This window comes from Parus major, chromosome 2, assembly GCF_001522545.3.
Source record: "Parus major isolate Abel chromosome 2, Parus_major1.1, whole genome shotgun sequence".
NCBI classification, from domain to species: Eukaryota; Metazoa; Chordata; class Aves; order Passeriformes; family Paridae; genus Parus; species Parus major.
This window is the reverse complement of record NC_031769.1, coordinates 100,094,192-100,115,480: the sequence shown is the minus strand read 5'-3', so window position 1 is coordinate 100,115,480 and position 21,289 is coordinate 100,094,192. Positions and strand designations below refer to the sequence as shown.

The 21,289-nt window shown below is 38.9% G+C and overlaps 1 protein-coding gene across 2 annotated transcripts in view; it reads left to right on the top strand.

The window, feature by feature from the left end:
- RAB31 (RAB31, member RAS oncogene family) overlaps window positions 1-20,361 on the top strand; it is a 61,073-nt gene extending 40,712 nt beyond the window's left edge. For both annotated transcript variants that reach the window (XM_015619944.2, XM_033512213.1), the window contains exons 5-7: window positions 349-455; window positions 4,363-4,472; window positions 16,161-20,361. In XM_015619944.2, the coding sequence (XP_015475430.1) occupies window positions 349-455; window positions 4,363-4,472; window positions 16,161-16,258 (315 nt within the window). In that variant the 3' untranslated portion in view covers window positions 16,259-20,361. The remainder of the gene's footprint in view (window positions 1-348; window positions 456-4,362; window positions 4,473-16,160) is intronic.
- Window positions 20,362-21,289: the final 928 nt, after the last annotated feature.

Here is a 21,289-nt window from a genome sequence, read left to right as displayed (position 1 = left end):
AAATTAGACAAATTAATCTCACATTAAGTGAAGGAAATGTGCTACTAGATGAGCTGGGGTAGTTTCTTCATCACTGGAAGTTTAATATTCTGTGCCACATTGGAGCAGGGAGGAGGGGAAGTGGAAAAGAGAGAAACATCCAAGTTCAAGAATTAATTTGAAGAAGTCTTATGGCCTGAAGCTTGAAAAGCAAATTGCATAGATAGATAAATGATCTTCCAGTCTTGTGATCTGTATAATCATTATTGCATTAATACTGTCAAAGCTGTGCTCTTCTACTTTAAAAAATAGGCAAATACATTGGCAGAGAGTGTGCTGGTAGCTTACATTGTTATTTCTCTGATGTAGGATTCATTTCATACTTTGAAAAAATGGGTGAAAGAGCTAAAAGAACATGGTCCCGAAAACATTGTAATGGCTATCGCCGGAAACAAATGTGATCTTTCTGATATCAGGTAAAACTTTTTGTTGTTATTTTCATTGCAGTAACTATATTGTTTCTTCCCTTCAGATAACAATTTTGCTTCATTGTTATAATAGTATATAATTTTGGCCTTCTGCAGTAGAATCAGTGATTCTAGTAATGCACAACCTCAACAACAGCATGACTTGAATTATGTATTTTTTTAACTTCTCTTTTACTGCCCTTCCTCTCTATTTGTACAATCTCTACATCCTTTATCTGCTGAATCATTTGGTATGGAAAAAGGTTCTCTTTTTTTGTTTCTCCCTTCCATTCTGTTAAAAGGTGCAGAATGTTGTAAGTGATGAGCGAAACCAGCAACGTAAAGCTGGGAGGGTGGGCAAGAGGTAAAATATTATCACAGAACTTTTGAGAACTTGTGTTTGCAAGAACTGAAACTGTTTCATAATACTGGATGTTGAAAGTGTATTTTTGGGGGTTTTTTGAAGCATAACTTCAAGTAGAACTTTTGATCCGTGTGTGAAGCAAAGAACCTCCTAGATAAAAGAGGGCTGGGTTGAATCCACACCCCTGGAGAAGAGATGAGATGATGCTGTTTGGAATGAGAGTGAAGCTAGAATCACTCTTCTGCTTGATAGCTCCATTTTGGATTTGCATTTATCCTTTCAGGAAATGGAAGCACATTCCGCTGTACAGTAGTGATTCGGTTTGTCAGTCCATGACTATTACTACTTCTTGCTTTATCTATGAGTACAAACTTAATGATCATATTTGATGCTTTCCCCTTATAACCTCATAGGCTCTTGTGGTTGTTCAAATATATCCCCATGTGTTTAGTTATCGTTACTAAGGCCCAGATTCACCAGAGCTCTGGGGCATGTGTGTAACTTCAAGAAAGTGCTGCAGTGCTTTATTGAATCAAGGCCTGGGGTTTGAACTGTGTGGGTTTTGTTTTGTTCTCCCCCCTGCCAATGTCAGCCATGAACTAACACAATGCTGCAACTCACTGCTTTCTGTAAGTAGTGAACAAGCCCTAATTCTGGGAAACTTCTGGTTTCTGTTGGGCTAAGAATCAGGGACACAGATATATTGGCATCTCCTACGTGATGTTGCGATATGCTGGTCAACACGGTGAAACTGAGTCCTACAAGACAAAAATTTCCAGATACGAAGGAGAAAAAAAGAGGAAAGGATGATTATAAAAATAAAACCAAAAGCCAGTTAGCAGAAATCATGGGTTTTAGTTGACCTGAGAGTCAGTTTTAAATGTATTGCATAAGTGTTCCCAGCAATACAGTTGCCAGATTAACTCAAGGGTAATAAGTTTGGAGATGGTGGCAAATGGCAACAATGCAAATGAGTCCATAACTAGCCCTCTTCTTGCTTGCTGTTGCACCAATTGCAGACTTTAAAAAAAAATACTGCATCCCAAAAATATTGTGAAAGTACTGGGCTTCCTCAAAGAGCAGCTGTGATCTGTAATCTTCTCACCTTATTATTATCAACCACTACCTGTAGTTTACTGATTGCTGATCATCCAATTCTTGCTCCTGTTCATCTGGTATAGCTCTTTGCACAAATTGTTTTGCTGTGTGAATGGTCCTCATTGTACTCCACGAGTTAATGTCTCTTAATCTTTTTGGTTTTTTATGGGAGAGGACATTTTTTTCTCCTCATAATTATGAAAAGTTTTGGTAATATTTTTGATGCAGTTGTTCTTTCTGCATCCCCCATTCTTTTTTCTTTCTGAAGTTATCCAGTGATGTCCAGCTAAAGTTATTTTGGTGGAAAAATAGAAGGTAGACTATCTCATATGTGATATATTTTCACAGTTCTTCCAGAAATCTGGTTGTTTATGCAATGCATGCAGCTGTTTGCATTCTCTGTCTGCTTTATGTCTTCAGATTTACTTCAGTAAAAATGGTTTTAGGTGAAACATGTCACCAATTTATCAGGTTGTTTCCAATGAGTAGAAAATACACATGCCTTTAGGCACAGAGAATTTACAAGTAAGATAATGTGAGCACACAGAAGCAAGCTGCTGTTTGTATGCAATTTTGGCATCTCTTCTTGGTTTTGTAGTGCTTTTGGCAGATGTTTTGCTGGATATCAGAGAGACAGCTGCTTTTAACACCAATGTGAATAGGTGCAAAAGAGGTCAAGCTGACCTGGTTCAGGTTGGTTTGATTCTGTCATCTCTATGAGTGTAAGAGGTAATGTAAGGAGGAATTAATGTATTTCTCATAATCACTGACCATGTTATTCTCCCTGTTTAGCATCTAAAATTTGGTTTTGAGCTGCCAAGATATATTTGGGACACTTAGGGGTCACACTGCTTTTCCTCAATGTTGTTAATAAGATATCAACAATTCTTGGTGCTCTGTTGAAGAAAATTTCTTCTCCACTTTGAAGGAATTTCTAGAGATAGGCAATTTTGTCAAGTATAAATCGTCATTTTTGTGTAGTACTGTCAACTCTTAGAACTGCTGAATGTTCAGCATACTTCTAAGTAATAGGAATAAGGCTTTCTTCTGATGTGCGCTGTTCTTCTGACAGGTCATTAAAAAGTACTTTCAAAGACAGGAGGTGAAACTTCAATGCTAAAATATTGTAAGTGTCCATAATACTTTTTTGAGCATTATGGAATGCAATAGTTGTAACAGCAGCTAGGAAGTGTTCACTTCCCTAAAAACGTGGTTCACCTTCTTAACAAATTGTGTTCACTGGAAATCTTTGGTTAAGAGAATTCAGCAGAATTTCATGTTCAGATCTTCGTTCTACGCATCTATATTTCCTTATTCTGTAATTTATCTGGACTTCCTTAAATCCTTTGACATGGTCCTTTACAACATCCTTCTCTCTAAACTGGAAAGAGATGGATTTGATGGTTGGCCTGTTTGATGGATAAGGAGTTGATTATCCTGTTGTATCTGGAGGGTAGTGGTCAACAGCTCAGAGTGCTGGTGGACACCAGTGGTGTACCTTAGGGATCCGTATTGGGACCAGTGTTATAATGGTCGTCTTCTAATAATGACACAAACAAAGGGATTGAGTGCACCCTCAGCAGTTTGCTGATGACATCAAGCTGAGTGATGTGTCTGACATGCTCATACTGGGAGGAAATTTTAAGAGGAGTCTCTGGATTGGTATACTGGAGCTGTGGGTGAAGCAGTTGGCACAGATTCTGCTGTTGGTCAAAAATAAGGAAGAGAGGTTGTTACAGACAGCAGCACACATGGGCAGATCCAGCTCTGAAATCTGGGAGATACAAGGCCAGCATGGGGCTAGCTTGTTTAAAGCAGAGGCATTTTTGAATGTTGTAAAGTGCATTTGCTATCTTTTGACATATGAAGTTTTGGCTGCAAAAAGAGGGTGTTCTGCTGGTGATTTTAAGATGATGTCACTTTGGTGAAATGGCACAGAATGGTGTCTTTCATCAGTGAACTGGCCCTCACAGATTGCTGTTGCTGATGTTGTTGAAGTCAGTGGCTTTCATATTTACTTTCATATTTACTTAATCTCTTGTTTCTTGCTGCTTGCAAAGACCAAGACATACGATACTCTTATCATTTTCATCTGCAACAGTTGTACCCTATCTTGTTTGAACATTTGGCATGTGGAGAGAGCTTTCCTTATCAAAGTCTAATATAAAACACAAACAAATGTGATTTTCTTTAAATGATCTTCCTTTTCTCAAGGTGTGGATTCAACAGCAAGTCACAGAAATCTGCAGATTGATCAATTTTGTGGAAATGTTGATGTATTTGAATAACATCATCTAAATGCCATGTGAAAGAGAGTGCTGTTTTTATGGAGTTGAAGAACATATTAATGCTTTTCTGATCAGGCTGCGTTTGAGGTTGTTTGGGGTTTTTTCTTAAAAATTAACTTTTTTTTAATTGGCTTCATTTATTTATAAATGTTATAATTTTTTTAAGGGAGGTTCCTATGAAGGATGCCAAAGAATATGCAGAATCTATAGGTGCAATTGTCGTTGAAACCAGTGCAAAGAATGCTGTTAACATTGAAGAACTTTTTCAAGGAATAAGTAAGTAAATGTTCCCTTTAATTAATTAATTTTGATTTTTTTAGAAGTTTTCTGAAAATAGCTGTCTATTTCAGGTCTATAAACTGTCTCCCTAAGGACATCAATAAATCCTATGAACCCTGTGGTATGGCTGCTATTTTTTCAGATGTAAACTAAGAACAACTTTGAATACACCAGAGCAAAACATAGTAGATAGTAGATACAGAGTAAGCCTGTTCCTTCTAAATCTGGATATAAATCCTGCCCTGGGCCACATCTGCTGTTTCAGACCAAGCCTGCTGTAGAGGCAATACTGTTGATCTTATCATCATGTTGCTAAAAAACTTAAATGTTGATAAATGCTCCTGGAGTGCATTGGTAAGTACAAGATAGTCACTGCAGTGGAATACATTTAAAAAACCCCAAAAAAGATACATTTCTTTCTAGGCCTTCTAAACATGATGAGACTGGCACTTACCATGAGAAGAAGAAAAACTGTCTTGTTCAGTTTGCCTTCCAGGGGTTCCATTGCTGGTCACTGTTTGCAAGTGGGAAGGACCTTGTGGGCTGGAAGGGACCTGGCAAGAACTTGAGTCCAGCTTTCTGCCCAGGCAGACTTGGTAGTGAATTCAGACCAGGTTGCTCAGGCCATTGTCTAGCTGGGTCCCAGAGCAGAGGTTCCACAACTGCCATGCTGGGCAGTTGTTGAAATAGTCCTCACAGTGAGGATCCCCACATCAAGCCAGAGCCTATCCTCATTCAATTTACTCCTTATCCTGGGTGCACCTCATTGAAGAGCCTGGTTCACCTTCTCAGCAGCCCTTCCCATGCGTACTGACGGGCAGCTTTGTGCCCCACCAAAGCCATTGTGTCTCCAGGCTGAGCTGCCACTGTTTCCTCAGCCTCTCCTCACAGGACAAGTCCTCCAGCCCTCACTGTCTTGCAGCCCTCCTCTGAGTTTGTGCCAGCTTGTTAATGTTTTTCTTGTGTTGTGGGCCCCAGAGCAAGTGTGACCCAGCTGGTGTTAGACCACATCTAAAAGCGGATAACTACTTTGCCTAATGTTCTATCTTGGCTCCTGTGACTTGCTGCTTGCTGTCTTTGCTGCTGGCTCATGCTCAGATTGCTTCCCTCAGGTCTTTATTGGGCAGAGCTGGTCCCCAGGCAGCCAGTCCCCAGCCTCTCTCATAGCCAGGGGCTCTTCCTTCCCAGAAGTAGTGCTTGGCATTTGTCCTTTCTGAAGTATGGAAAGGTTCCTTTTGACCCATATCTGCCTCCAGCCTAAGGCCCTCTGAAGAGCAGCCCAGCCCTGAAGGATACTGAATGCACCTCTGAGTTGGGTGTCATCTGAGTTATCAATTGGGCTGAATTGGGTTGCCTGCTTTTTCATCCTTTAGGCTCTAATAAAAGATATTAAACAAGGTAACTGGCCTGTGGGTAGACACATACTATTAGCCACTGACCTTTGAGTCTGACGTTCCAGCCAGCTACTCAAACAGCTAACAGTCTGCCTATCTAGGCTGTAACATCCCAACTTGGATGTACCAGGATGCTGTAGGGAGAATTTTCAAAAGTCTTGCCAAAGTCAAGGTAAACAGCATCCATTGCTCTCCCAGTCATGCTCTCATAGAGGGCAACCAGGATGGCTGGACACAGTTAACCCTCGGTAAGTCCATGCTGACTGGTCCTGGTCACCTTCTTCACCTTCTCCACCGCAGAAGCAGCTTCTCAGAGGATTTGCTCTGTGGTTTTCCCGGGAAGCAGAGTGAGGCTAACCAGCCTGTCGACCCATGGCTTGTTATGTCCCTCTTTGAAGACACTGACCTTTCTCCACAACCTTTCAAAAACAACAGGGATGATAAAGAATGGTGTTGCTTCCTATGCATCCTCAGGCTTGTATGGATTAAGATTTCTCAAGAGCTCCATGGTCTGATCATCTTCCATAACTGCTGTTTGCTCCTCTCCCTGAATCCTCTTCTGGGCTGCAGAGACCTAGGAGACAGCATGTCCAGACACTCAACATTGTTTCCCTGAAGTTATTTAATTTTATTTTATTTTATTCATTTTTTTTTTCTTTTTTCTTTTATTTCTTTATTTTTTAATTTCATTTTTTTTTCACATATTTTTAATCAGCTGATAATCTCTAGCACGCTTTGCCTGCGATGGGGCCTGTTCAACTGTTTGCTGTGCTCACATGGGATGTATTTGAAATGGTTAATGAGAACCAATATTCTTAGAATACACTACCATTGTTTTGTCTCCTTTTAAAAAGGAGGTGTGTGCCACATGGCTGTCTAGAGGAACTGGTTCTTCCCTGTGATAGTTTACTTGTTTGTCTGCATCTGATGGTTGCGGGTGTTCTTGCAGAGGAACACATTCTTGCCACATAATTAAATAATTAGTTTCCATCTTTGATAGGCATTGCTGCAGCTGGCAGTGTGCACCGTCCCTAATAATGAATATAATAGATGAGGAAAATCAGCTAAATTAAGTTTAGTATGAACTAGATACCCAGGCAAGTGCACTTAATTCCATAGGCAATTACTTCTATATATAGAAATATTTGGTCTCAGTAGATCTACTTGTGACCTTATCAAGCACTCAGCAGAGAGAAAGGAGAGAATTGGTAGAGTATGTTTATAGAAATATAGTGAAAACTAAGTGAAAAATGCTTGATTAGCAGTAGAATTAACTAGTGAGATTGTGACTGGACGGAGAGTATTGATAAGTAACCTGATGTTTTACCCCACTTCAGTCTTGGCGCAATTTCCAAAAAAATCTGTCTCTGCCCAAGTTGCATAGCAACATTTCTGCCTTTTCAGAGTATGAAATCCTCCTGTGGCAATGTCTCCTACCTTGTTGGCTAATTTTGTTTGTGTGATGCCCTAAAAGTCACGCTGCAGCTTTAGTTTTGCTTTCATGCTGCCTGAGAGCTCCTGCCCTTCTCCCTGTGCTGCTCATGAAGGGCATGGTGCAGCTCCCTGACCTCTGAACAAGGAAGCAGCAATTTCTGTTTACCTTGGACTTTGCAGGTAGACTGTATGTATTATCTATTTTATAGTCTAGCTTTGGAAGGATATTACAACATGTGTGGAGAATTAATCTATTAAATCTTCCTTGAAATTGATAGCCCAAGCGAAAGGGGTAGACTTCATTTTATTTTAGCTAAAAAAATTTACCTCCTTCTTGCCTATGCTTTTCATTTCCCAGGGGCATTTTAACATAAAAATTTTTCCTTCCTGAGATGTTTAACAACTGTCTCTTTCCAGAGACAATATTGTGAATGGAGTGAAATAATATGATGGAAAAAATGTACTCATAATGATATAATGAAGGCATAAAGAAAAAAATGTTTTATTGACAGCCAGATGAATCTTGGAAAAATTACAGAGATTATAGAAAGATTGCTTCATTTCTAAGGTTATTATATTACACTGTGCTTAAAGGATTTTTAAAATAAGTTTCTCTCACAATTTGAGGATTTGGCTGCTTAGAGGGAGATCTTCATAACACAGTCTCAACATAAATCTGTCATCCTTATTTTGTCGCAAGAAAATACAAGATGTGAAAGACTAGAATCAGTAAAAGTTTCTGATTTTCTGAAGATGAGTCAAATTTGGCAGGAGAGGTACTCTGCAGTCACTGTACTTGGGCAAATAAGGCTTAGGAGGCAGACTGAGCATGAGAGTCAGCAAAGTCAGTGTTCTCTTACTTGTTTGCATTGAGCTGAGTAATAGGCTGCAGCTCCTGGGTTCTGTTGTAGCCATGGGATTTCAAATGGTAAGCCACTACACTTAGCCTGGGTTTGCTTGGTAGTGCCTGGCTGAAGGCTTGCTGTGATTGTGAAATGTCATGTGACTGATTTATGTCTCTGTAAACATGAAACGAGTATTTTTAATACAGTTGTATATTCCTCACTTGAGCTAAATTTTTCTCAATGTCTTTCTCTAAAGGTTTTTGACATAAAAAGGTCTTACCAGTTCAGTGTTTCTTTCGTTTGTTCCAGTAGTTTTCTTAATAGCTGAGCTTCTATAGGAACAAATGTTATTAACTTTTTATTCCCAGTCTTAAAAGAATCATAGGCACAGTGGCAAAAATGCCAGGAATGTGTTATACAATAGCAGTATAATAAAGTTGTGCCTGTGCAGGGGGTCATACTGGTTCTGTATTGCCCTTTCTTGTTTGTGGAATTTTAGCCCACTGACCTTTGCTTGTGTCTGGCTGGTTTTCAAAGACTAAACAAGTTACCCCATGTGTACCATCATTTAGTGGCAATCATACCCTTGCAATTCTCAGACACCTGTTCATTTACCAGCTCAAATAAGCCTTAGTTACCTTATTCAAAGCTGGTACACACCCAGCTGTTTCTCTTCAGCCTGTGTGTGTTGCCTGCTACCTCAGCGTGAAGTTGCCCCAGATATCAAAGAGCAGATTGCATGAAAGCCGCCCTCGGTGCGCGGCAGAGCCGAGGCTGTGGCTCCCTGGTTAATTCCAGGCTGCAGCAGGAGATCCGGAGGGGAGCGGGCAGTGGGACAAGCAAGCCGCTGAAGAATACCTAGCTAAGTGAAACATGAAATAAGCTTGGGCTTAAACGAAACAGTTTTTTATGGCCATGTGCTATTTTCTTTAAGGTCTGGCAAATCATAGGACAACAGAATGGTTTGGGTTGGAAGGGACCTTAAAGATTATCTGGTTCAACTCCTCTATAGTAGATCAGGTTGCTCAAGCCCCGCTTCAACGAAAGTTGGAGATCAGTGTGCTACCAAAGGGGGCAAGATTGAAGCATTTCAGAATCCTCTGTTGAGGGTGAGAAGGAAGTAGGAAGAACATTATCAGAACACTCTATAGAGACTGTGCAAAGAGTGGTTAGCATGCTCACTCTTACTGATGCTCGTACTACAAGAAGGAGAGACAGACTGATGCTTAAAATCCTGATAAGAACATTCTTCCTAGATGAGGCTTCCTAATTAGAGCAGTTTCTGTCTTGGGATTCAACCTTTCATGTGGTAAATGCTCAGTTGTAAATGTATGAAGCTATTGATTTTCTGATGCCTTGCCAGAAGCTCATATATTGAATATTTAATGTAACCCAAATACTCGTTTCCTAGAAATACTGGGAGATTAAAAAAACCAAATCAAACTCAAATCTCTAGAGTTTACAGTTTAACCAGTTGTATGCTGGACTAACTAAAGAGGAAGGTATGAAATACCTGTGGAATGTGGAAGGAATCCTTTCCAGTAGACATTCAATGTTTGCACTGACTCAGATGGGCTTGGATGGGTGGAATTGCAGATGAACAGTCTTCAAGCTTTGAGAGTGATGAGTATGGTGGTTTTCATCCTTTTATCTGCTGGTATTTGCAGATATGTGTGAAGTACTTTGAAGGGGTCTATGAAAGATATTTTAAGAAAATAAAATATATTTAGGTTACAAAGAAATTTCACATATGCCAATTTTTAAGGTAGTCAAAACTCATAATTGAATTTTTGTGTGGGGTGTGAAAGGATGGAATAACATTGTCCAAACTTATATTTGAGATTATGTTCTTTACAGTTTATGCTCCCTGTGTTTCAGGATTAATTCTCCTCTTGCTTTCAGACTAGTGAATGGAGCAAAACTTAATGACCTTTGGGCTATTCCTAAAGTTAAACATACAAGGTACTGGATTTCTCTCCGAGGAGAGCACTTCAACTTAAAACAGTAGTAAATAAATAAACTGACACACCAAAGTTAATTACAGCAGGACCTTGAATCAAGGTTGGATCTCTTAGTAATTAAGTAATTAGGAATACTGTTGTTTACTTTGATACATGTAAAATTTAAATATTTGTTTGGGTTTTTCTCTGGAGATTTTAATTAAATGAGCAAAATGTAGTTGTATTGCTGATTTTCCTAGCAAGAACTTGTGTCAGCAATCTATGCTTTTGCTTTATATCAAAGCAAACCAAAGGCTTGATTTTCTTGCATGGTGATGCTGTTAGCTGTGCTATTAAGAGTATTAAAATAATTGCAACTCAATTATGTATACTTATGCGGTAGATTTTGTTGTAAAATTTATTGTGTTCCCTTGCATGAAAACTTACAAAATGAGTAAAGAGTCATCTCTGTCAATCGGGGAAATCTTAATGTCAGTGTAAGTGGGGCAGGGGGGAAGAACTAGAGACAGACTAGTGAGCCAAGCTTTATAATCCATGTGACAAACTTCTAACATACCACTGAAATAGGTTTCAGAGCATGAAAGAATTTGGGGAGATATGAAGTGGGACTGTTTTAAGTCCTACAGGTGCAGAAAACTGCCAAAACTATTAGATCAGATGTGCTTGCTTTGCTCTGCTGTGTCTTCACAGATGGCTGTTCTTTATTAATGAGATTTGCAGGGGATCATCTTGCTGTGATACAGCTGGCAATTTGTGGAGGAGGTTCTGGCCATTGTATAGCTGTTGTACCACTGCTTGAAGAAGTTAACCTTTTCTCAGGTGAGCCATTAGAAAAGCTCACCTGAGCTCTGACAGGTGTCAGGCTGCTGCTCTGGGGCAGAGTGAAATGAATTTGACCTTCCTCCAGCCTCCTAAAAATTATGTTATATGTGATTTTTAGGAAAATGGAAAGAAAGGCAGAGAAAGCCACTGCACAGGACTCTGATTGCTTCTTATCCTTAGTGTAATTGTTGTGTTAGGTAGCAGGACTCTGCTTCTTGGATGGCCTGAAGTTGTGTTCAGGGTGGTTTAGGTTAGATACTAGGAAAAGGCTCTTCACCCAGAGAGTGGCTGGGTACTAGAACAGGCTCCCCAGGAAAGTGGTCACAGCACCAGCCTGAGAGAATTCAACAAGCATTTGGACAATGCTCCCAGACACATGGTGTGACTCTTGGGGTATCCCGTGTAGGGCCAGGAGTTGGACTTCATAATTTTTGTGGGTGCCTTCCAACTCAGCATATTCTGTGATTCTCTGAGTCTTTGGGTTTGACCTCATGATCTGCATATTCCAGCTCAGGTTGATCACAACATATCTGTTTCCACAGTAAATTACTTATCATCTGTTCAATGCATTGTGTTTGTCCCTTTGTCAGCATGGTAAATGTTGTGGGTTTTTTTACTGAGCCTTATTCTCAGCTTTAAGGCTGATCCCATCCTTTCCTTTCATGAAGTCTTTTACAGGCCAGTAATGAAGCTAGTTTCATGTTTAAAATCTCAAACAAGAACAAAAAACTCAACTTCAAGCCTGGTTTTTCTGAGCTAGTGAATGTCACAGCTTCCAACTGGAGCATCACATTCAAAAAGGAATAAAGAGAGCAGCTTTTATTACTTTGAGCCTCCTGCTTCCAGCTGCAGCAGAGCAATACCTGTCCATCTTTCTTCAACTTCTGCTCATTGAGCTGTTACCCAGTCTCTGTTGTCTCTCTTGCTTCTCTGCTCCACTTTACATTTTTCTTCATCCCCATTTTGTTTATCTCTTGTTGCACCCTCCCATTTCCCAATCTCTGCCTCTGGCATTCTTAGAACAGCAACGCCCACAGTGCTGATTAATCTCTTAACAAACCTCAGATTCAGTAGCAGGAGTTGGAATTCCTACCAGGCTTTGGAGAAGATTATGACCTTCATCCTGGACTGCCTCAGCCCAACTCAAACATGCCAGAAAGGAGATGCAATTGCTTTAATGCTTTTCATCTGTTAATCTGGATGATTCACTTCAGAACTGTGACAATTTCTGTAACCCTACATTTGAGCAGTCTCTTGTGACGCTTTTTATTTTACACATCAGTGTTTACTGGCATGAGAGAATGGAGGACACCAAGACCTCTTCAGGAATGTGTGGAGGTGGATGGTTACAAACAGTTTTGTTGCACAAAATCTGTGAAACTTGGTCTGAACCTTAGTGAAATGAAATCAATATATATAATCTTATATTTAATAACAGTGCAAAATCAAATTTTAATTTGCAGTCAGCAACTTATTCTGTAGGAAATCAGCAATAGAAACCATATGGGACTTTTATACCATCTCAGTAATATTTTATCCCCAAGTTCCTCATTTCACCAGTTCAGCTGGAGAATTCTTAGATAAATCTGCATGCATTCTCTGTGAATAACTATTTCTTCTGGAATCCTAAAACACACTCGTGATGATCTTTGGCAAGCTAGCAAATTGTGTCCTGCTCTTCAAAACAGGGTGAAGACTATTTGTGGTCTAGTTTGTCATCTTAAGTTAAGCAAGAGATGAGAACAGGTTATCCTGAGACGGTTGGATGCCCCATCCCTGGATGGTGTTCAAGTGTTCAAGGCCAGGTTGAATGGGACCCTGAGCACTCTGATCTAGGAAGTGACATCCCTGCCCATGGCAGGAGTGTTAGAACCCCCTTATTTTAAGGTCCCTTCCAACCCAAGCCATTCTGTTATTCTAGGAGTTCAATCTCTGATGGTCCTTTTAAGCTGACTCAACGTTTACAAAGCAGTCTTCAGTTTGTAGATGAATTGCGTTAATGTTTTTGTTTCTTCAGCATGAGAATTGCAGGGCTGAATGTCAGAGCACTGCTGCTTCTTTCTGACATAAACTGCATGAAAGAAATAACCTACAGCATTTTTAATTTATGGTATTCAATACCAGGATATCTTTATTACTCTGGAACAGAGACTATGGATGCCAATGAGATACAAATTTTAAATGAGTATATGCTTTCCAAAATAAATTCAGTTTGTGACCTCTGTTGATCCTGACTCAGTGCCAGGTATATTTGAGTTGGTGTCAGCAATATTGATGCCATATTTATCAGGAGCTGAATGACAAGATGAGATGATCACAGTGCTTTTTTGTGGCAGTAGTGATTGAGCTGGGTTAGAAGCAGGAAGTGTAGGTGCAGGCTCAGCATTTCACTGTTCATCCTTAGTGTTCTGCTGGTGCTTAGGTCTTTCTCTGTTACAGTGCCTGCTGCCAGGAAGGCCTAAGGAAAGACAGTAAGTCAGATAGATTTCTGACTTTTTTTTTTTTATTCATTTTCCCTGATGCCTGATGAAAAATCACTGTATCATTTGCCATGGAGCTGGTTCTCAGGTGTTAGACTGAGTTTTATGCTCCAAGATAGTTACTCCTGTCATGGTAAAAGCTGCTTGGGAAGGGATGTCTTATTACTAAGCCTAAAATGATTTAACTTGAAGGTTTAATAATTCTGGTAATAAGAGAAATAGGAAGTGAGGGAAGAATCACATACTGAAAAAATATTATCAAACTTGAGAAAAGTAAAAGTTTAGACTGTTTAAACATTTATTTCCTTACATTGAGTTCAAGGAGGGGGTGGTGATATCAAAACAGCAGAAAACATGGCTAGTTCCTGACAAACAGTACTTAAGTTCAAAGGCCAGAATAACTAACCAGCAAATAAGTCTAGAGGTTTTTTGTCTTTATTATTTATAGTTGTTATCTGTGTGGGTTTTATTGTTTTGAGAAATTACTTAAAACTGGGTGATTATTAACGACATATATTGTGTCCTGGTCTGAACTGGACAAACTGCTCACTGACCTTGAAGCCTGCAAGGTTTTTGCTCCAAAGCTAAGTTTGCCTGCTTCTTGGCATGCACATCAGGAGTACTGTAGAAAAGACTTGAAACTCATAGGAAATATGAAAAGCTGAATGAAAAACAAATAGAGTTAAGGTCTTTGTTTAATGCAGAGTTCTAAAATGAAAGTTAGGCTAGTTTGCACATTAAAGCTCTCCTATTCCAAAGCTACCATTAGAACAACCAAATGTTCAGAGAGTATTTGCTTAATGGAAATTATTCGTGGAAGCCATGACTGTAGTTTCCAGGTTTTTTAGTTACACTGTGCTCTGTCTGGGTCAGATTGACAGGGTTTTATTTCACTGGGACTGAGTTGAAAGCCCTTTGGAAGTGTTAAAGTGCTAATGCTGAAGTTCCCTGCAGGTCTCTATGACGACAGCATTGCCTTCTTGGAAAGCCTCTCACAGATACCATGTTCTTCATATTCTCTGGAGTTTTAAGAATTAGTGGATTCTCTTTGCCTGCAAACAAAGCCAACAAAACTAATGCATGTAACAGCTGGGTCCATAACTACCTATTTCTGCTTTTTATTTTACTTTACAAACATGAAGTCTGAACAGAATATTAAGCAGGATGTGAAGCTGATATTTTAGTGACCCAAACAGAGTTTAGCATTGTAATGTCAGTGCTTGTACATGCTTTGGCCCACAAGATACACATTTTTCACTCTGTTGGACCACGTACAGTATCTTTACTGTAGTAATGTGTGGGTGTTTCCCTTTCTCATTCAGTTGCACAAAACCACAAGATTATCTGCTTTAAAAGTCACTTTTTTCTTGTACATCATACCTGTGCAGAACTAACTGAATAAGAGAAAATTTGAATCTTGGCTAAAGGAAATTTAGGGACAAGTTTTACAGATCAAATTCTGCTGTTTGATTTCATTGGGATTGGATTCTAACTGAATGTTTTTAACTTGCCCACCCACAACCACTCCCCCAAATAATTTGTAGGACTCAGGCTTCAACATAGGTACATAATTCATAAAACATAGGTACATAATTCATAAAACATTTGATAACAGAGAGCTGTGAATAACTGAAGCAAAGGATGGGAAATCTAAACTGTAAAATCCACCTGGATTATGATGAGCTTTTCACTGGAACTCTGTTCTCTCTAAGTGGTATATAAGATACAAATATTAAATATCTTAACTCATGTTATTTAAGATGGGTAATGGTAAACCCAGGAATAATTAATAAAAAAATGGATTCGGCTTCAGAAAAACATATTTTAGGAAATCCACAAAGTGATGTGAAAGTACATTACCATGACTATAAAATCTCAAGGTACTGATGGAGAGCTCACACAAGGGTTTAATGCAAAATCCAGGTGCACACCAGAGAGACACAGGGTGGATTGGACCTGGGAGAATATTTTTTCTATTTATTATTGTTCTTATTAAGCACATTGTATGTTGTCTACTAATAGGAAGCCAGTTAGACAAAAGATGCAGCAGTACTAAAAGGGCACACAGGGGAGGGAGTTGGAGCAGTGCCCTTCTGCCCCAGGAGAGATCTCTGGCTCTCCTGTAATGGCTGAAATTCTTTCAAACACTCTAAATAATTACTCCATAAGATGATTAAAAAATCAGGAGAGTTGGTGGGGGAGGGGATGTTGGTGATGTTAAGTAATCAAAGCTGTCAACTGGAAAGACATGGGTACCCCTAAAAAAGAGAAAGGGATTCAGTAGAAAGAGCAGATATGTTTTTCTTTGTCAAGTACAGGCACCATGTGTTCAGTTACAGTGCTTTGTAAAACTCCAGTGTGCTAGGACTAAATGCCATGCAGATTTAGGATGGGTACAATCCCATTAAACTTGCATCATTCACATTTAGGTGGAATTAGGAGAAAGATGAGAATTTTCTTTTTCTAAGTTGTAAGGAGCTCAGTAAGATAACTGGTTTTAAAAAATACATGGATAATATAATTTCAGTGTACTTCATGCCTTCTCAATAGCCATATTTCATATATTTTTTAATGTGAGAATCTTTTTTCATGAGCAGGATACAAGGAAAAATATTCAAGGTATGGTTGTTTTATTGTAAGGTTTCACAGATGTAATTCTTATGCAAGCTAAATTCTCCTAACTGTTATGTGCATGCAATGTTGTTCTTCCAAGAAGAAAACTGAATTCATGTCTCTTCATGTGTTTCAGGTCAGCAAATCCCACCCTTAGATCCTCATGAAAACAGTAACAATGGAGCAATCAAACTTGGAAGGCAGACTTCACAGATGGGTAGGCGGTGCTGCTGACCCAACTTGATCTTTTTAGATTTACTTGAAAAACAGCACCATTTGCCTTTTTTTTTTTTTCAATGAGAAAGGACTTCGTGATCTCAGTGACGTGGCTCCTTATCTTGAAAGCAGTAATTTCAATACTTCCCATGAGCAATAACGCAAGGACCAGAAGCAGAAGGCTTTACTTCAAAGGGATTTTGCATAACCCAGTTGGAAAATCCTCTCTAATATCCTGTCAAAATGACAATGTCAAAGTACTCTGATTCTCTGTTTAAACTAGCAACTGTTTTTTTTTTTTAATAAAAAGATCAGTTCATATATATAATTTAGGTTTGCTGCAAAAATCTATCTTCTTACATTTGCAAAGTGGACTTGGCATGTTTCTAGAGTTTTCTCTGTAATAATGGGGTGAAAAAACCCCATAAAACCTGAGTTTTGGCTTACAGTTTCTCTGCCATCTTTTTATCTGAACTCTGCTTCACAAGTTTTCTAAATCTGCAGCTTCACCTCCTACTTTCAGTAAACATCAGCAAGAAGGGGACTGAATTTGCTAACTGAAGAAAAAAATGGATCCAAGGGATGAGTGAATGCAGTTTTTTATGGACTGGAAGTCAAAATCTGTGTCAGGAAGTGCTGTGTATGTGGAAGAAGGAGTTGTCATGAAGGAAACTGCTGGACTCCATATAGTTCCAGTGTGCTCCAGAAAGAAGTGAAAATGCAGCCACTGTATAGACTGGAGTGATTCCCTGTGCAGGGTGTGGGTTTCAGTAATTGCTGAAAATGTAAAAAGAGCATAAGTACATGCTTGATCTCCACTGCTAACCAGGGTTCCTCCAAATCTGTGCCCCAGACCAAAGCTATCTGTGCTCAAAGTTGCATATTCCTTGGTTTCTAAAAAATGGTGCCACAGTGCCCCACTCCTCACAGTCTCACTGCTGTGCTCCAAGAGGTCTTTGAGTTCAGAGAATGATATTTCTGTACAAAAAAACTCACAAGGGAGCACAATATAATTTGGACTTAGAGGCTGGAATCTAAAAAAAAAACAAACGTGAATGTCTGCTTACATGAATGTGTTTTTGTATTCATGTAATTCCCTGAATTTGTGGAGTAGTCTTCTCGATTGTGTGGGGATGTGGTGTGGAAGACACACTGTGTGATATCAAGCATGATGCACTTGGAAATGCAGTGGAGGAAAAAATTCCTACAGAGGGTTATGAACTAGAAAGAATGTAAAACCATATGTGTTTTCCACTTCCTTCTTTTATGAATTTGTGTGACTGAGATGATAAAATCCAAATTTATCTTCTTCATCAATTTCATTGGAAGTGGGAATTAGAGTAAGAAATGCTATATTCAGAGCCCAGCCTGAATTCCACAACATTAATTTGTTCTCTTATGAGGAAAATTATCACCACTGCACATTTTCAGGAGGGCTTATTAAAAGCAAACAAAAGGGAAAAATAACTTTCCACAATAAATCATGAGCAGGCAGCTTAGAGCGTGGTTTCCGTGTTGATACATAGAAAATCAGACCTTATTGGCTGGTTGTGAGATTGCTTAGATAAAATGTCACTAATTGTTAGGGCTTGAAACAGAGCCAGATAAAATCAACAGGAACATTTTGTCTCCAGAGGGCTTGGAGTAGTATAGGTGGGAAATATCCCTCTGGATTTTATCTAAGAACATACGCTTCACTGTTTTTTCGCATATAATTAATTCCTCCTATATTTTGGACTCCTTTGAAAACATTCTAGAAAATATGGCCTTGGATATTTTGGGTAAATTTCCGTTTTCAGCTGTGCTGATATACAATCCGTGTCTCTGACTCATTGCAGCAACTATTTTACTGATAGTCTAGGGTTATTTAAGTGAAAATTCAGTAATCATCACTGTTGATAGCTGGGGAGGGAGACAGGCTCCTTTAGGGAACATTTAATTCCATCCAGTACAAGCAAGTCTGCCAGGGATGCCTGGCTCCTTCACTTGGCTGGGGAGGGAAAAGCTTAATGTGGCCTTCAGTGCTAAGGAAATACCAAACTGACCAACATCACAGGTTCTTACATTTTATGGGGTCTGTGACCCAATGCTGGAAGAGATCTGATTCCTCCTAAAACATAGTAAGAGGCTAGACTAGTTACCCAGAAAACAAGGTGAGATTGAACCCATGTTTTTGGAGGTGTCATAAACTTTAGTTCAACATATAGCAGTTATCCATAATTGATTCTTAAGCTTTTGTAAATCATTGTTACTTTTTTTTTTTTTAACATGGCATCTCAAAATTTACTAAATCCTTAATGAGATGTCTGAAAGCTTTGTAAGACAATTTTGTGAGTACTCTAATTTGTGTTAGAGCTGGCAATTGATGTTGATTTTTATGGGACATTGTCCTGAACAACCAGTTCTCACAGCTGGCTTTGAGCAGTGTGTGAATCAGAACAGGTTTATGAGTTAGATGTTAAAATAGTTTTAAATTGGAAGTTTTTACAATGGATCTCTGAGAGATTTTAAAATTTGAATGGTGACTAAATAGGTTTTGCTTTTGGTGGGGCAGACCTAAATCACTTTATTCTGCTTTTAGTTTAGAAAAAGACTTAAATTAATAAGGATTCTGATTGTATAAGTTCTTGAGGTTTGGGTTATTGGGAGCTTCAGCAGAGAAGTCTGAAGCCAGAAGAAAAATAACAAGCCAATGTGCTGTGCAGAGCATCTTGCATTTTCTCTGAACATAGGGCTCACCTTTGACAAAGTTGTTGCTTCTCTGCTGTTTGTCAAAGCCAAGGTGCAGCTTTAATGTGCCGCTTCAAATGGGGCAATTGTTTGTTATAAAAATAGTGATTTTAAAATGTAAAATTAATGATTTCTGCTTCCACTGGTTGCCTGTGTTTCTTGGAAAGGACCACCACCCTTCATAAAGAACCAGAAAAATGACAGAGAACCCCCCAATCTCAGAGTTGAAAGTTTTAGCAGCAACTGGAATTCCTCTTAGTAGTTAATGGCTGGTGAAAAGCTAAATTACTGTACTGGAGCACCTGACTGTGTAACTGATCTTCTCTAATAATAATAATAATATCCAAGCTGCAGTTCTTTGTTAGCCAGCTGGTGCTGGGTTTGTCCGAGACTGATTTTCTCAAGAGAGCTGGCAGCAGGACTGAGGCACAGGCTGTAGTGCCAAGGATATTTGATGGAGTTTGTTTGCACCGTGACTCAAGACTGTGACTGTCTAGTTGAGGGTGACTTGCTTTTCTGGCTTGTCGTGAACTGATTTAAAAGAATTATGAAGGAACTAGTTTTTGTATATGCTCTGCATATATGTGTGTATATAAGTACAGTTTTATATTGTTCTGCTGACATGTAGTGTTTTTTTCACTATGTCTGGTTCTCATATACTATACATTTTATTCTGTAAGTACATTTTTATGCTGATGATCATTTCACCTTTATGAATTTAAAGTTGGTAAGTGGATCAAAGGTGGCAAGAAGATGGAGATGTGAACAGGTACAATTTTTGACTTGCCATTCGTGTGCATGAAAATGGCATATTCTAGAAAATGTCTGTCTTGCAGACTGAGAAATCTAAAAAGGGCCATTAATTTTCAGGAATTGGTACTTAGAAGTAATAAAATGACATTCAAAAGAAAAAAAACTTACTGTTTCTACACACAGTACATGTCTATCTAAAGTGCTGCAATGTAACATGAGTCTGTATCAATACCTAAAAAACTTATTTGTCATCTCATGTCTTTACTAATCCTTCATGGCACATGGGAATAAGTGTGACTAGATAGTTTACATGTGTGAGCATTCTGGCTGTCATCAGACTGTTTCACTACAGTGATATATTTTACTAACCTACCCTTAATTATTTAAACCAGAGTCAGTGATAAATTGCCAGTTTAAAATCACCTGCTAGGTACTCTTCCTCTGTTTTGTTTATATAAGGGCTTTGATTGGGCTGGACCCACTCGCTTCATGTATGGGATGCTGCAATCTGTTAATACTTTACCTTCTGTTTTACATATGAATTGTATCATACCTAATAATATTTTTCCCCTAAAATGTAGTTTTTGTGTTTTATTTAACCTGCAATGATTAATGCTAATAAATGTTTTAAATGCCTCTGAATTGGGGAGATCTCTGGTTTCAATGAAGCAGAACAAAATAGCTCCCATTTTGCACATCCTTTGCTCTTGAGAAGGGGCTGTCTGCAGTCTGTGGATTACTTGCCTGGGATTTAAATGCTGATTGAAATGTGTGTGTGGCTGGCCTTTTAGCAGAAAGTGAACGCATTCTTGGGAGATTCTGCAGTCCAGGTGAACTCTCAAAAAGCAGAAAAAGAAGATCTGAAAATACTTCTGCTAAGTTATTTGATTTATCCGTTAGAAGAGAGGGACCTGGGTGGCCAGCATCTGCTTAGAAATTTAGTATAGTAGCTCTCAGTAGAAAGTGAGCTTCCAGTTACCACTTGCTTTGAATGGCAACAATGACTAGTATAGCTCATGAGACACTTCATCTTTTGAATGTTTTTATTTTCGTGTACATTTGTTTTTTCACCCTGGTTTATGTCCCTCCTTCAGACTTGTGTCTAGGAGTTAAGAATTAACACTCTCTTAAAAAGTATGCAGTATTTCATTCCACTTGGTGCTATTGTTTCAAGAAGTGTTTAACACACCAGCAGTTTTTGCACTGTTTGGTTCATATTTTTAAAGTTGTTACCACAACTATGAGGACTATGAACGAAGAGCTGGGTTTTTTAAGGAAGAACAGGGTTTTTTGGACTAAGGCTTTTCTGAGTACCTTGATAAATTTAATGCACAGCAGTACCCAAGAAGCAGTGAAACTCAACAGCACAGAACACCACTTTTCTGAGTAATGAGAAACCAGTATTTCAAAGAGGTTTCATACGTTATGAGTTTAGTTACTGCTGGAAGATACCCAGCAGGATCTGTTCCCTTCTTCAAAGCAAGTACAATTATCTTGAAAAAATTATGTATTTTACCTCCAGCTTTGCATAAACAAGAAGGAACCCAGGCATGTAACTGTAACCTA